The 16,511-nt window shown below is 36.7% G+C and overlaps 1 protein-coding gene across 3 annotated transcripts in view; it reads left to right on the forward strand.

Moving 5' to 3' along the window:
• Window positions 1-16,511, forward strand: part of Epg5 (ectopic P-granules autophagy protein 5) — a 923,436-nt gene that overhangs the window by 718,191 nt on the left and 188,734 nt on the right. For all 3 annotated transcript variants that reach the window (XM_090395201.1, XM_090395199.1, XM_090395200.1), the window contains exon 39: window positions 11,870-12,049. In XM_090395201.1, coding sequence (XP_090251327.1) covers window positions 11,870-12,049 — 180 coding nt within the window. The remainder of the gene's footprint in view (window positions 1-11,869; window positions 12,050-16,511) is intronic.

The raw sequence follows: 16,511 nt of genomic DNA on the forward strand, positions 1-16,511 counted from the left end.
TTAAATGAGACTGGACTTGATAATCTGATATTGCAAGTGCCCTAACCCATACTTCTTATCAGTGACTTTAATGGATATAACATTCTGTGTTGTAGTGCCAACACAAATAAACTAGGTTGAATTATTGAGGGAATGTCTAATAATGACCTCTCCCTTCTTGAATAATAGACTCAATAAATACCTTCTTCTATATGTCTGCCTGCTCCCCTGCCAATTTTCCACTGCTCATTTGGCATGTTGAAGAGGATATCCATGGAAACAATCATTCTTCTGTTTTGGAAAATGGACCAGGCTGACTAGAACACTTTTTCCCCTCCTGCAAAATTTAGTGCTGACCTGACAGCAATGGCCTAAAATCCAAACATGCTATCTTGATTTCCACTCTATCCACTGCCTTGGTGGAACCCAGAGTGCAGTCAAAAAAGATCAGGACAGGGCATGGAGTACCAGCACTTCATTCAAGAAGGAATGAATTTTTTACTACACTGAGGCAGATCTTATCAGACTCAGATAAATTTCATGAAAATTTACCTTTTTTTTAAAACAATAATTAATTTATATAAACACGTGATTATAAATTCTGTTTATATGTAGATACTATGTTGTTTTGTAGGTTTGAACTGTTTCTTCATATTTCTGGCCAAAAGTAGTCTTATTCATGATTATATTATTTGTCCATTATGGCTTTTCTTTCTTCTCTTCATATTCATTGAGGTTTTTGGTCTAATCCAGAGGGATTGGGAGATGCATTTTATAGCTTTCTGCCAGCTGGATAGATAGATTGAAGGAAGCCAAACTGCCTTCGTTCGGTTTGTCTGCCATGTACAGCTGACCCTTGAACAGCCTGGGTTTGAACTAACAATTAAAAAAAAAAGTTGAGAATGTCACGAATGCATAAAATATATGTAGATAGTCTATTTTATCATTTACTACCTTAAAATATGCACAAATATATTATAAAAAAAGTTAAAATTTATCAAAACTTATTCACACAAGCACTTACAGACCATACATTTATGGTCTGTTTTAAATATTAAATTATAAATCATAACTGCATAAAATTAACTATTATAAAATAATTAATTAGTTAAATTTAATTAATTACTTAGCATAAAATAAAATTTTATGATGATTCATTCATTAGTGTATAAGCTAGACTACCGTGAAGCAGTCATATTGCTGCTTCTTTGTTATACTTGTAAATAAATATGAATATATTTTTCACATTATCTTTTCATTTTTGACGTCTAGTGTTAGTATTATGTATAACATCTACTGTGTCATATAAGATATAATTAATATAGGTACTCACAGACAGACAATTCATCTTGTAAACAGACAATGTAAACTTGCGGTATCGATAAATATAGTACAGAACTGTAAATGTATTTTCACTTCCGTATGATTTTCTTAATAACGCTTTCTTATCTCTAGTTTACTTTATTGTAAGAATACAGTATATAATATATATAACATACAAAATATGTGTTAATCGACTGTTTATCTTATCAGTAAGGCTTCCAGTCAATGGCAGGCTATTATTCGTTAAGTTTTTAATCCCTTATGCAAAGGATTGGCATCCCCCTAATCCCCATCAGTGCCTTAAATTCTGATCTCCATACCATCCTTCAGTGGGACAGAAATTGTTGAAAGTAATAATGTGGATTATAAGATATTACCATGGAAAGAAATCGCATGCTTACGGGGGACCCCTTTACAGAACAAAAACATGAGCTTGAACGACTGGAGAAACGAATGGCATGTGCTACAGAAGGACAGAGAATGAAAGAAAGAGTGAATGGGTAAAAGCATAAAAGTGCGAGAAACTGGGATAAGATATAATATTGTATAGGAATTAAATGATAAGAGGCATACTTAATGAGAAAGTTATGAAAGCATGTTTTCCTGGTGTAAAGATAAAGGATGTTACTGAAGCTTTAAGTTTGCAGAAGAAAGAAGTGAACAAATGAATTGTTTTGGTAGGCAGGCACAAATGATTTGAAAGGTTGAGAAATATGCATTTAGAGAAGTTATGAAAGAATTTCCAGCAGAAGCAAAAATGAAGAGTAAGAAAGTAAAGATAGTGGGTCGGCTGCCTCAGTATGATATAATAGAATTGAGAAGATTGTGCAGGAGGAATTGTGTGCAGTTTATAGATGTGTGGAGTGAATTTGATGGATGTAAGGACCTCTATATGGGGGGCTGTTTGAAAAATTTGGTAAACAAAATAAGTTAAACAAATTTTTTTTGGAAAAAATCACCTTTATTTCTCAACATAGGCTCCATCGAGGTCTACACATTTGGTCCAGCGAGTTTTCAATTTTTTCATCTCATCTAAAAAGTAGGATTTGTGAAATTTTGCAAAATAGTCATCGACAGCTTTGATGACATCCTTGTTCGAAGAAACACTTTTCCCACCGAGCCAGATTTTCGAGTTTGGGAACAAGAAGTCACACAGGACCACATCCAGAGAATACGGTGGATGTGGAACCAATTCGAACTTCAATTCATGCATTTTGTCATTGCGATGCATTGTTGTGAAAGAGCACTTTTTGTGTGCTAATCTTGGCCATATTTTCTTCAGTTCTTCTTTTAAACAGTCCAACAATGACACATAATAGATTCCTGTTATTGTCTTGCCCTTTTCCAAATATTCTATCGTGATAATTCCTTGGGAATCCAAAAAAAAAAGTATCACCTTCACAGCTGACAAAACAGTATTCACTTTTTTCTGTGCTCTTTCACCGAGCATTGTCCACTGTTTTGACTGCTGCTTGGACTCAGGTGTGTTGTGGTGGATCCAAGTTTCGTCTACAGTCACAAATCGGCACAAAAAATCCTGTGAATCGTGATTAGACATTGCCAAACACTGCGTTGAAATGTCTTTTTGCATGCATTTTTGATCGACCAGTCAACAATCGCGCATACAGCTTTTTTGTTGTGCAATTTTTCATGCAGGATATTATTTGCCCATTCAGTTGAGATGCGTTACGATCTCAGTAATCTCACTCACTCACTTTCACTCAGAGGTCTTCCATAACGATACCATGGATTTTGTCAATCATTTCCTTCGATGGACTCGCAACCATGTTTAAACTCATTTATCTAAAAATAAATAGTCTTTAATGCTGGTGCAGAGTCCCCATGAACTGCATCTAACTCAGCTTTCATCTGCACGACTGTCCACTTCATCAAATAAAAGTGTTTTATCACTGCACGAAACTCATTTTTCTCCATTTTTCTGAAAAATGTGAACACACTGTCATTTTAAATGTTTGCCAAATGAGAATTACACGTTGCAAGTGGCTAAAATTTTGCCGGGAGGGGGTCAGAGAAAAGATGATACATGCCAACACTGGTATGAATGAACAGATTGTGTCGCCATCTGTTGTAAATTTATCAAACTTTTCAAACAAACCTCATATGCCTGAGAGACTGCATTTAAATGGTTTGGGAGTTAGGTTCTTGGAGAAAGTGTTGGTCATTGCAAAACCAGGGAAACTAGAGATATTAGGAGGGAAGCAATCAAGCATGTGTCTAGCCACCCCTGAAATAGATAAGTATGAGTGCAGGAAGGATTATGAAGAGCTGGGTACAGTTTCCAAGGTTTCAAATATGAATGGACAGGTAATGGCATTATGTAAGTGTAAACTTTGGGCCTAAGGGGATGTTGAAATGCATCTATGTGAATGCCCGAAGAATGAGAAAAAAGGTAGAGGCATTTTTAGCAATGGTCAGCTCTCCTTAGTCAAAAATTATTGGCATCAGTGAGACCTGATAGTCAGAGAATGATATAGTAACAAGGATGAATGTAAGGGATATTGAATTTTCAGAGAAGATAGAAGAAATTGGGCAGAAGGGGGTAGGTATTAATGATAGCTGAAGAACTACAGCCAACAAAAATAGAAGTTAAGGAAGATTGTAGATCTGATGGAAATGGTTCATTTAAGGCTGTCTGGTATGAGATAGAGGCTAATAGGACAATAATATATTGTTAGTTGCTGCTATAGACCTGGGAGTCTTCTTTAACTATGATGATATAGATTGGAAGAAGGAAATGGGATTTGTACAGTTACAAAGGATTAATTACCTGAAATAGCACTTGATAGAAGGGACCAGAGGTTTAAGAGTGTTCAATAGCATCAGAAGAGCTATCTATAACTGCAGTAGGAACTCTACCTTCAATTGAGGAAAATGACCATGCAATCTTGTCCTGGGAGGTTGTTCAACATGTGGAAATTTCAGTCAAAAATGACTGAAATTTCCACATGTTGATCAACCTCGTGTTGTATAAAAAGAAAGGGTTTCTGCAGAACTACAAAGCTAGTGATTATGACATATTTAAGAGGCAACTTGGAGCCATGTCATTAGTGTATGGGAAGCAATCAAGGATTTTTTAAGCAAATCATTAGCAGAGTGCATATCCAGAAGCAGGAGTAGAAACAGTGTAGGGATTAAGTGAATGACTTAACGATATAAAAATATAAAGCAGGAGCAGCAAAAAAAAAAGCGTTGTGGAAGGAATATAAACAACAAGGTGATCAGCATGCCCATGAGTAATATAAAGCACAAGCAAGAAGGGTAACTAGCATGGTAAGGAAGGCTAAATCAGATTTCGAGAGAAAATTAACTAAGCAGGCCAGAGTAAATCCAAAAAAATAATCAGTTTTTTGCTACCTGACAATTGAGAGAAGAATGATTATGGAAAGATAACGTTACTTAGTATTGATGGTAGGAAAGTGACAGAAGCAGAAGAAATAGTTCAGTTACCAAGTGATCACTTTGCAAGTGTATATCATCCAGATGGCAACTTTGCAGTTATTGAGGTGACAGAGACTGATGTGAGCATTGAGGTAGATGGATTGGATGAAAAATATCAATGTGAATAGTGGGCCTGTATGGTATGCTATTTGTGGGCTGGTAGTGCCTTTGAAGAAGGTGTGTAATTTAACCATAACTATAGAATAACACTCAGCTTACCCCATTTCAATTGAAGCTTTTATATAAGAAAGTTATTCCTTCACAGGGAAATGACAGCACAAAAAAGCAACTTATTAGTAAAGCTTCAATTGAAACGGGGTAAGCTGCTGCAAGAATCTCATTTTTAAAGTCCTAAACTAATTCCCACTTACGCATAGTTAAAGGAGGTCATTAAATTGCCAGGTGTTCGTATAATTTATCAAAAAGCTAGCCATTCCTTGTTGCTTAATCAGTTGAGTTTCAAATACATTAAATCATGACTTGCTATACATGGTTATTAATATTTCAAAAATGCAAGCACTAAAAGCGTTTGTTTGTCATCATCATCATCAAATTCCTGCCATGTACCTTCAAGGGGTGTACAGGATATGACAGTACTACATGAAAAAATTACATCATTACTAACTTCCTATCTACAATTTTCCTCCAAATCAGTCTGTTACTTGTCAAGACTCCAACATTATCAGATCTTATATTTCTATCGTCTAAGGCACTTTGTACCGTATCAATCCACCTATATCTTGGTCTTCCTCTGGGTCGTTTTCCTGCCAACCTGGCAGAGAACACTTGTTTTGCTAATCTTTCCTCACCCATTCTATTTAAGTGACCATACCATCTGAGATTAGCTCTGCTAACGCATTCCTGGATGCTGACAATGTCAAGTTCTTTCCTAATATCCTCATTTTTAATATGATATTGCCATTGATGCCATCTGTTCACGCCTCTAATCTTTCTCAGGACTCTCATATCTGCGGTCTTTGGTCAAGTGTTTTACTTCTGACCCAGCTCTCAGATCCATAAGTTAAAATTGGTTTGAACACAGTCTTGTATACAGCTAATTTAGTGTTCTGACTAATTTCTTTCTTATTCCATATGAATTTATTCAATTGACTTCCCACGATACCAGCTTTGCTGATTCTGTTGTCTATTTCTATATTTAGTTTACCATCTTCAGTAAAAATTGTGCCTAAGTAGCTGAAATGTTTTACTTTTTCCACAGGTTCTCCATTCACAACACAGTTGACATTTTCAATGATTCTGCCTATTTTCATTGTCTTTGTCTTTTTATTGCTGACCTTCATACCATATCTATTACAACAGCTATTCAATTTCGTCAGAGAATCTTGCAGACTTGTAGCGGATTTATTTAGAAGTATAACAGAGCTGACATTAACATCTCCGATTTTGATATCAGGTTTAATACCACATTCCTTCATAATGTGATCCATATAGATAATGAATAACAGAGGGGATAATGTACATCCTTGTCTCACACCAGATTTAACATTAAACCATCTTCCTGTACTTCCTTCAATTCTAACTGCTGACTCACAACTCAAATAAAGACTAAGTATTGCTTGATATAATGCCCCATTGACACCATATAACTGCAGCGTATTGAATAGCTTCTCTCTTGGCACCTTGTCATGTGCCTTTTCCAAATCGACAAAACTTAAATACAGATCTTTGTTATATTCCCATGCTTTCTCGACTATTTGTCGTAAAGTGAAAATCACTCAGTAGGGAAATACCTCTGTAATTCTCACATTCAGTTTTATTTCCCTTTTTATATATGGGTACTATGAGAGCTCTACTCCAATCATCGGGAATTCGTCCCTCTGTCCAGGCTTTCTGAACTATGCAGTGCAGCCACTGTAAGACTCTTATACCACCATACTTCAGCATTTCTGGTCGAATATCATCTACTCCTGCTGCCTTTCCACATTTCAAGCCTTTGATGGCTTTTTCTACTTCGAGTATGGATATGTATTCCTGACTGCATGCCTGGTCAGTGTTTTTTATCACTGTGCTGTCATCACTGCTTGTTTCATTTAGCAGTTTTTCAAAGTAATTACTCCATACTTCAAGGATATCTTTTTCTCCTGTTTTCATTTCACCTTTATCATCTCTAATTCCTTGTACAGCACTCTTTCCTCCATTCCTAAGCTTCTTCAACAACCTCCAGAATATTTTGCAACCTTCTTGATATTTATTTTCTATATTCTTGCCAAAGTCCTCCCATGACTTTTGTTTAGCTAGTTTTACACACTGTTTAGCTTTCTTACATTTGTCTCTGTATTCTGTAAGAGTAAAAGCTGACTTATTTGCCAGGAACTTTTGATATGCTTTCTTCTTTTCCTTCACTGCCTCTTTAACTTCCTGTGTCCACCAGGGAGTTCTGATTTTTTTATCTTTGCACACAACCTCACCACATGCCTCTCTGGCAGAATCAATCAATGTTTCCTTCAGAGTTTGCCACTGAATCTCCAAGGTTTGATTCCTGTTCTCAAACTCTTTCATTTTCTTTTCAATATTTCTGTATTTTAGTCTACAGTTTACATCTGAGAGCTGCTCAACTTTTATTCGCTTTAAAACTTTCTTACATGTTATTCTTTTCAATATGAAATTCAATTTTATCCTGCTCAAGACTAAATAGTGATCGCTTCCAATTTCAAATCCTCTGTACACTCTGGTGTCCTGCACCAGGGAGAAAACATCACTATCAACAATAACATAGTCAATGAGACTTTTCTTATTCCTAGCCTCTTCTCTCCATGTGAATTTGTGCACATTTTTATGTTGGAACATGGTGTTAGTAATAACCAGTCCATGTCCTGAGCAGAAATCCAACAGATATTTGCCATTATTATTAGCTTTGCTCTTTTCTCCAAATTTTCCCAAAATATTTTTGTATGTCTCACAATCATTTCCTACTCTGCTATTTAGATCTCCAACAAGGACCAACTTTTCATTTTTCATTGTGTCAGTTGCTTTTTCTAAAGCCTCAAAAAATTCATCCACTTCTACCTTAGTAGAACCTTCTGTGGGACCATAGGCACAAATAAGTCTCATTGTCCAGTTCCCCATTCTCATATTTGCCCACATTACTCTACTTGAGACTGACTGCCATTCAAGAAGATTAGCCTCGTATTTTGTGTTGAATACTATGGCTACTCCTTCTTTTCCTTGATTGTTATTGCCCGAATATAACATTTTGTATTTATTGCTCAGAAAGATCTCACCAGTTTTGGTCTTTTTTGTTTCAGTCACCCCTATTATGTCGATCTGGTACTTATCTAATTCCTCAGCTAGCTCCATTTCTTTGCCATTCAGGCTTCTTACGTTGATAGTACCGATCTTTAACTCTGGTGATGTTGAGTTGGGGTTTGTTTTCAGATTTGTTTCAGTAGCTGACTTTTCGCTGTTCGCCCTGGTTCCCTGGCGAAAACAACGGGGGCCTCGTTTAACCGGGCGATGCCCCAGCCGGCATGAAATTTTGTTGTACCATCATTTTTTATTTTGGTTTAACCAATAAGAATACAATTTGGTCGGCTAAATCCCAAATTGCCAGCCCATCCTCGTTCGTTCAGTATCAAAGTAGATACCCAACAGGGTGCACCACGAGAAGGTGAGGATTGGACATTAGGTCAGAAGCCCTGGTCGGTTCTCCGCATTCCTTTAAAGGCTATGTGGAGGTCTCCTCTCAGTTATACAGCTTTGACCCTTAAGCACCCCGCATTTGTTTGTTTGTTATTATTATTCACATCACGTATACAAATTATACATATTATACTATTCAACTTGTATAATTATGACAATATTTCACAACACAATTCAATGCACAGTACAATGTTACAAAATAAAATTCAAGTATTACTATCATATTCTGTTGGTACTAACACTTATTATGGCTATTATCTTATTACGGTTAATAAAAAGTTTTCTCATATATGCAAGTAGAATATAATATATTTCAAATGGTTTCAAAGTTATGGTAAGTAATTGGTTTTGAGTAATGTAAGTTAGTTAATGCAAATATGTGTAACCAAGGGCCGTAGCCATACTGGTTACTAGAAAAGTAATTAGCTTAAAAACAGACACTGAGAGTCTGGGGACTGCATCTAAGAGGGCTCCCTTATCAGTTATGATAATGTACACGTTGATCTTTTAATTCCTAATTGAATGAACCCATTTGTAAATCAGTACCTTAATTGGTTATGATATACGAGTTATAATGATCTCTTATATTATACGTTTAAAATAATTGTCAACATTCTTTAATCCCATAAGGTAGTTTCTCAATCTTTTTCTGAATACATATTCTGAGGTTATAGATTTAATTTCATTCGGAAGTTTATTATAGCTGCTCGCCGCAATGTACTCGAAAGATTTATGAAAAATTTCTTTGTTAGCCTTAGGTGCTTCCAGCGTGTTTCGACCACAGTGCAATCCATAGTCTACATTATATACCAAAAAACTTTCAGTGTTTCTTTTTACATATAACAGACAACCATAGAGATATAGTTTCTGAAATGGTAGAATATTATGAACGATATACAGATCATTGGTTGAATGTGCAAAGTTATACATTTATACAGTTATAAAGTTATACAAATACCCTACATCCTCATATCAAATTCACACTAGAAAAGAATAATCAAAGGTATTTCCTTTCTTGATGTACACATCCAGCATAAACAAAATGGATCAATTTCCACTTCTTTCTACTGAAAACTAACTTTTTCAGTCATTTCATCTTTGAATGTGTGGCAATAATTATTAAAAAATATCAACTCATAGCTACCTATAAACCCATCAACCAAATTCACAACTTGCTACCTTCTCTAGAAGACAAACACACTCACCAATGATGCGAAGTAATCATGTTCATGAAACTTGGCTTACTCTGGAGGAAGATCTATAAATAAAAGCATCTCTAAACATTAAAACCACATCTGCCTTATCCAACCCACAAATCTAGCCTTGCACAACATGGAATCGAAAATGCTAACCACAGGATCTAATCACAAAATGCTAAGCTGCCACATCAATCCATATATAAACATGAATGCTTATAGAAAGAAGATGCTGAAGCCTTACATCATAGACCTGATCTTAATTGGAACAGCTGTCTCACTATTCCAAAACTTCGGGAAATTTTTTATCCTCAGTTGTGTTAAAAACTTTATCTGTTATATATTTTTATTTAATTTAATTAGTTTTAATTTCAGTCCATTAGGTTTAATCCATGAACACATGACTATATGTTTAGAGGGATTGCTATTGTTGTTCACTGATTGCATTAATGTTGTCTTATGATACATAAGACAAAATATTTACATAATAAAAAAGTTATTAACTGTGGCATGTGTGTTATTCTATAGTTATGGACACTCCAGAGTGGTGGTTAAAGTACTGGAAAAGCTGGTTAAAAGTAAAATTCTGGAATGGGTGGATAGGAATGTGATACTTTATAGGGGACAGCATGGCTTTGTAAAAGGCAGGTCCTTCCTCGGTAATTTATTCATATTTTTGAATAACATGTAAAACTGGATAAAGGAAATGGCTACACTATGATACTGATGATTTTGCAAATGCATTTGACAGAATGTTCTTGCTGCACCATGCTGATGGCCAGGTTCACATTTGGCATAAACAGCATAAAGCTCTGTCTCCTGGTTGCACAATTGCAGTTCAGCAGGCCAGTGGAGGTCGTATTATGGTCTGGTGAGCTTTTTCCTGGCACGCCCAATCCCACAAATGTATGGTGAACACTACAGGGACCTGTCAGCTGACCATATCTGCAAGAGGTCTATCCCAACTACAGTGCACCTTATCATTGGGCTAGTACAACTACTTGAGTGGTTGGAGGAACAACAATGAATTTGCCACATTGCCTTAGTTCCAAATTCCCTGACGGGGGGGGTAACTCAATTGAGCATATGCTAGAACGGGGTGTGGGAAATGCTGATTCTCCTCCACAGAATGAGCATGAACTGATGGGGTTGCCGCAGTGGACATGGGTCGAGTTACACATGGAGGATGTTCAACACCTTGTAGAATCTGTTCCTAGGCATCTGCAAAGCCATGATTACACGAGAGGTAAACCAGTGCATTATTATGTTAGTGTTCCTAATGCAAAGCTAACTCAGTGTAAATAATTTTTGTGTGTCAATGCTACCCAAACACAGTCCTGCCTTTTCTCTTACAAAGGGGGATCTCAGCTCACCGACCCTTACTCTTCAGTAATGCACATATCAGCAGACAGGATCAGATCTCTGTAGTTGTACTAATATTTATCTCCAACCTCTCCTGGCATATCACATCACCAGCTTTCTGAGCCTCTAAAAAACTAAGCATTCCTTTCCACTCAAGATGCTTTTTATCCACCCTATGTAAATCCCAAATCTTCGCATGCTTAGAATACTGTTATGACATTTGAGGGTGGTTCACCTTAAACCTCCTTAAAAAATTTTGATGCTCTCTAGATGAGAGCAATTCAGCTCCAGCCAGCCTCTATCTTGCAGATGTACTGTTTCAGCTCTGTGTCTCTTCTACAGATACTTTTTTGCTGTTCTGGTAAACTGGCAATCATCATTTCTTCAGCTTTTTGTTGGGCATATTAAAACAAGAGCAGAAGCAGCAGCCCATTATCACTTTTAATTATAACTACAAACAAACCACCTTCTCCTCTTCCTCATTTATTCCACTTATCTCAAGATATCCTCTGGAACAACCATCCCCCTTAATGTGTTTTCCAATACCTACATCCCTCCCACCTCTTCAAAATAACGTCACTAGATTTTTCCTTTCTCAATCATTAACTTCACATCACACAAATGTGCTATAGATTATTGTTCCTCTTACCTCTCATATGTGAGATAGATATTTAAAAATATTTTTCCCACCCTAAAAATACTAATTAGAAATTGAAAATAGATTTATTTTAAAATATTTAGATTTGTAGTTGTTAGAATAAGATATAAAGGACTTAAATTTCAAGGCAATGTCAAATATGAACACTGTAAAAGATGTAATTTTACTATAATTATCATTAATTATATAATAACATTAAAAATTAAATAATAAAATATTTTTTCTTTTACAGAGTTTGGATACCAGTGTAGCTGAAGGCAAAACTTTTATGTCTGATGTTTGTCAAAAAATAAATTGGATTCGAGTTATAAATAGAATTGTTGTAACTAAACCAAATGATACTATCATTGAAGCTCTTCATTCATTAGGTCTGCTGTTAGTGAAACTAGGATGGGAATCTAATGTGATCCAGGTTAGCTTAACTATATATTATTATTATTATTATTAAGAGAGACCTTACGGGAAACAGGAACTTATCGAGGAGGCCATACGATTTTCACCAGCTGTCATGCCTGTTCTTGAATTCGTCCATGCTACTTATACACACAACATCCAAAGGCAATCCATTCTAATCACACACTACTCTATGAGAGAAAATAACCCTAACCCCCTTCTTGACAGCATTCATTCCCAACTGACATGGAAGCCCTCAGGTCCTTTCCCCCATCCTCCATAAAATGGAAAATTCCATCCACTGAAATTCGTTATAACCCTTTAAGAAGTTTGTAAGTCTCAATCATATTACCCCTCATTTTCCAGTTTACAAATTCCCAGTTTATCATCATAATAAGTAATCCACAATCCTTATATTATTTTTGACATTCTCCTTTGCACTCTACTGTATCAGAATCACCATGGAAACTAGGAGACCAGACCAGCATGCAACAGTCCAAATGAAGTCTTATCAAGGTTTGTTTCAGCATTGCCATTATTTTCCGAGTTGTATTTACAATTTTTGCTATATAGCCCTTGAACTTCAACTTCTTGTCTACTAAAACACCAAAATATCTAGCTTGATCAGTTTCTTCTAGCATAATCAAACCAAAGTGCATGACCTTGCATTTATTAACATTGAAATAACAGCCATTTTGACATGCCTACAATTCCAGTTTGTTCAAATCAGTCTGCAAGTACTACATATCAGCAGCACTGTTGGTTATGCTAGTTATCTTTTCATCATCAAGTAGCTGTATGCCATATGTCAGATCTTTCCCAATGTCATTAATATACATATTGAATAAATGGACCAAGGACTAATCCTTGTGATAAATCACTTTTTTTTTTTTTTTTTTTTAATGGTTATGGGCAGTACTACCCTTACATCACATCGAGACTTGATATAAGCCTAAGTCTTTACAAGTGCTTTACCCTATGCCTGTTCTAGTTATCATTGTAGTCATTTCTGGTGGCAACGCCATGCCACCAGTATGCCCAGTAGGGCCCTCAAATAAAGAACTTTTATATCCTTCTGCGTAAGCCCAAGCTGATTTAAGTCCTTATAGCTATCTGCACTCCATACGCCATGTAAAGAGATGGTGGTGCTGGTAAACCTCGGAGTTGCCCCATGCTCCTCCCGTATCTTACTAACTAGATCTTGGTTATTATGGCTATAGGCTGGTTCCCACCACCTGAGCAACAACTATCCAAACGTCACCATCTCTTTTAAGCAAACCCACAGAGGTCCTATAATGTGGTTCCACTGCAGTCTACCAACCTTTGTTCTTAAAGAGGTTCAGAATGGAGACTGCAGCGTCATGTCTCCGTGTTCGGACCCCATGGTGTGGAAGCAACACTGAGCCATATGAGACAATGTCTCACTGTAGTGGCAGCCAGCCCTACAGTTTGAGTCGTCATTACCCCATTGAGCTGTGCGGAGGAGGAGGGCATTGATCCTCATCTTGATAAGATCAATATACTCAAATCTTTTAAAGGAGCACCATCTACAGAACAGTGCAGCAGAGATGCCCATCTCTTGTGTTCTGCTTGTGCTGACTCGATTAAGGTACCTGAATAATGGGACCAGCCTTTAGCCCACCTAAAGTCTTTTTGTATTAATGGGCCATAGAAAGGCTCTCTGCAGATAAAGGAAGAAGATGGTTCTAACTTCGCAATTCTGGACAGCCACAGGCGTGGGATCAGCCATGTAAGTGATGGAACCCCGAGCCCGCTGTCCTTCACCCTCGCATGGAAATATGCACTGGAGTGTCAGGTGGCAGTCAGAGCCATGATCTCATGGCTGAACGGATAGCCCTGTCCATTCGGGACAGTACCGCGATATATGTCCTACCAAGCACCAACTTGTGGTAAAAGTGAGGTAGGAAATAGTGGGAAAGGATAAACAGTCTTTGCTGGGGCTTGAGAGGAGCTTTCCTCAAAGAAGCGATCCCATCCCAGCTTCTAGGATAGAAGGGACAGAAGACCTTCCCTTTGGGGTAAACATGATACGAAGTACCTCCACTCTTCCAGGACAGTGAAAGCATTCAACGGCCTCCCATGTTCAATCTAAAACTCTATAGTCTCGACCTTAAGCTTCTTGTCACGACCATAGGGGACAAGAGCTAAAGAGCAGGACTTCTCTACAATAATAGAAGGACCTCAAATAGAGAAAAAGTCAACTGCCTGGTCAAGGAGTTCCTGCATGCCTACCTTAGTAGAGTCTATGAGAATAAGATCGTCTGCAAAGGCCATGGCATTAAAGGAAGAAATGCCTAGAGAGTAGCCTATATGGCTTGGAAGAGAGTGAAGAAACTCATCTATGACACAGTTAAAGAAAAGGGGAGATAGAGGATCCCCCCCCCCCAGCAAACACCCTGCACTGCGACAATAGAAGTTGCATGGGACCCTGTAGTGATAGTGATGGAACTACCAAAGTGTAGCTTCATAACATAGGAAAAAAAGAGTTCTGGACATCCAGCAATAGACAGTGCTCAAAGGAGAGCAGGAAGAGAGACACTAAGGCCTTTTGGAGGTCAAGTGATGATGCCATATTTGAGCATTTCTGGTTGAATATCATCTACTCCAACTGCCTTTCCACGTTTCAAGTTTTTGATGGCTTTTTCTACTTCAAGTGTTGATATGTATTCCCGTCTGCATTTCTCTTGAACATTTTATACTACTATGTCACCTTGCTTTGTTTAATAGTCGTTTAAAGTAATTTCTCCAGACATCTAGGATATCCTTATCTTCAGTTTTCATGTTGCTTTTACATCTTTGATTTCTTTTACTTTTTCCTCCATTTCTAAGCTTCGTCAGTAGTCTCCAAAACTTTCTGCCATCTTCCTTATATTTATCATCCTTCCTGTAAAAATAATCATAATTTAAAATTATAAATATATTTACAAATTTTTTATGTTAGTATATGATTAGTTTTGGTTTCATAGCATGTATATCGGCACTTGTGATGTGCCCATTATTGATACCATTGTTAAAATGAAATGTAAAAAAGCAACTAGTGGAATTTGAAACTGTAAAATGGTTTAGCATGAAGAGCTCTACTTAGATCTGTTGTTTATGTAGTAGTAGTACTTTTTCCCCCCCTCTGGTGCCGGCCTGGTTGTCCGAGTGGTTAGCGTATCTCCTCACCATTTGAAATTGATATACTTATTAGATTCTGATATTTGTGTTACTTTCAATCCTGTTATTGCAATTTAAAATTATCAAGTGTTGTGTTTTGAAAAGACATTATGCTAACGGAAACAACGTGTTAGCCATTATACTTAACTTCTCGCTTGCCACTTACATGGAGTGTGAATGCTCATCGAGGAGATTGATGGGTGGTTGACAGCTGACAGAGAGAGAGCATTCAGTATTGGGGTAATGAAGAAAACAATTGAGAGCTAATGAAAGTTTAAGAACACAGATTGGAGAAATTTTGCTCTTAGGAAGTTTTCAAAGTAATTGTAGAATTGCAATCTTTAAGCTGGAGGAGTTGAGACTATCAACACGTATTTATTTTATAAAAGAAGATATTGGAGTCGATGTTCTAATTTGAATATTCGAGGAAACACTGAATGGAGAATTTCAACTTCTGTCTTAAGGACACTGGATTTCTATGGAAAAAGCAACTTTTAGAATTTGAAACTGTAAAGTGGTTTAACATGAAGAGCTCTACTTAGATCTGTTGTTTATGAAGTAGTACTTTTTTCCTCTGGTGCTGGCCTGGTTGGCCAAGTGGTTAGCGTATCTGCTCTCCAGCTAAAAGGCTGTGGGTTTGAAATTGTGAAAATACTAGTGGTGGCATTGGGTGGTAGATGCTGTTGGTGTCGATGAAGATGGTAGTTGCAGTTTGTTGTAGTTGGTGGACTGAGAGTGGAGACAGAGAACTGTAGAGTAGATGCCCTCCCTTGATAAATCTCAGGACTCCTTGGAGGTGTCACGTAACAATAATAGAAAAAAAAATAATAATAAATTAGTAATTTTTGCGTGAAATAGGCAGAACTGCAAGAGGTAAGAAATATTTATACTTCAGTGAGACAGGAGGAATAATATCGTGTGCTATATAAATGAGGGGGGGGAAAAAGGATCCTATTGAAAAGAAGAAATTTTTATATTTTTGGAAAAGGCCCTAACAAAGAAATGAACTGTGAACATTTTGTTATTGTGAAACAATAACAAAATGTTCACAGTTCATTTTGGATAAGAAAATCTCTAAAGTGTTGATTTATTTTAGAGAAGGCCTTGGATCCAGTATTTTGTAGTTATGTAATTTTATTTAAAATGTATATATTTTTTGTATTTGGTCTTGAGTCAGTGATTTTCTGGATTCTAAAAGAAACAAAACTCATTGCACCAATCAGAATTGAACCCTTGTGTAAATACTAAACACTTGGAGTAAAAATCTTCTTTATAGAGATGAAATAATAAAAGCAATCTTT

The sequence above is a fragment of the Typopeltis vanoorti genome, chromosome 7, assembly GCF_054136105.1.
Source record: "Typopeltis vanoorti isolate ZY-2024b chromosome 7, IOZ_Tvanoo_1.0, whole genome shotgun sequence".
In the NCBI taxonomy this organism is placed as follows: Eukaryota; Metazoa; Arthropoda; class Arachnida; order Uropygi; family Thelyphonidae; genus Typopeltis; species Typopeltis vanoorti.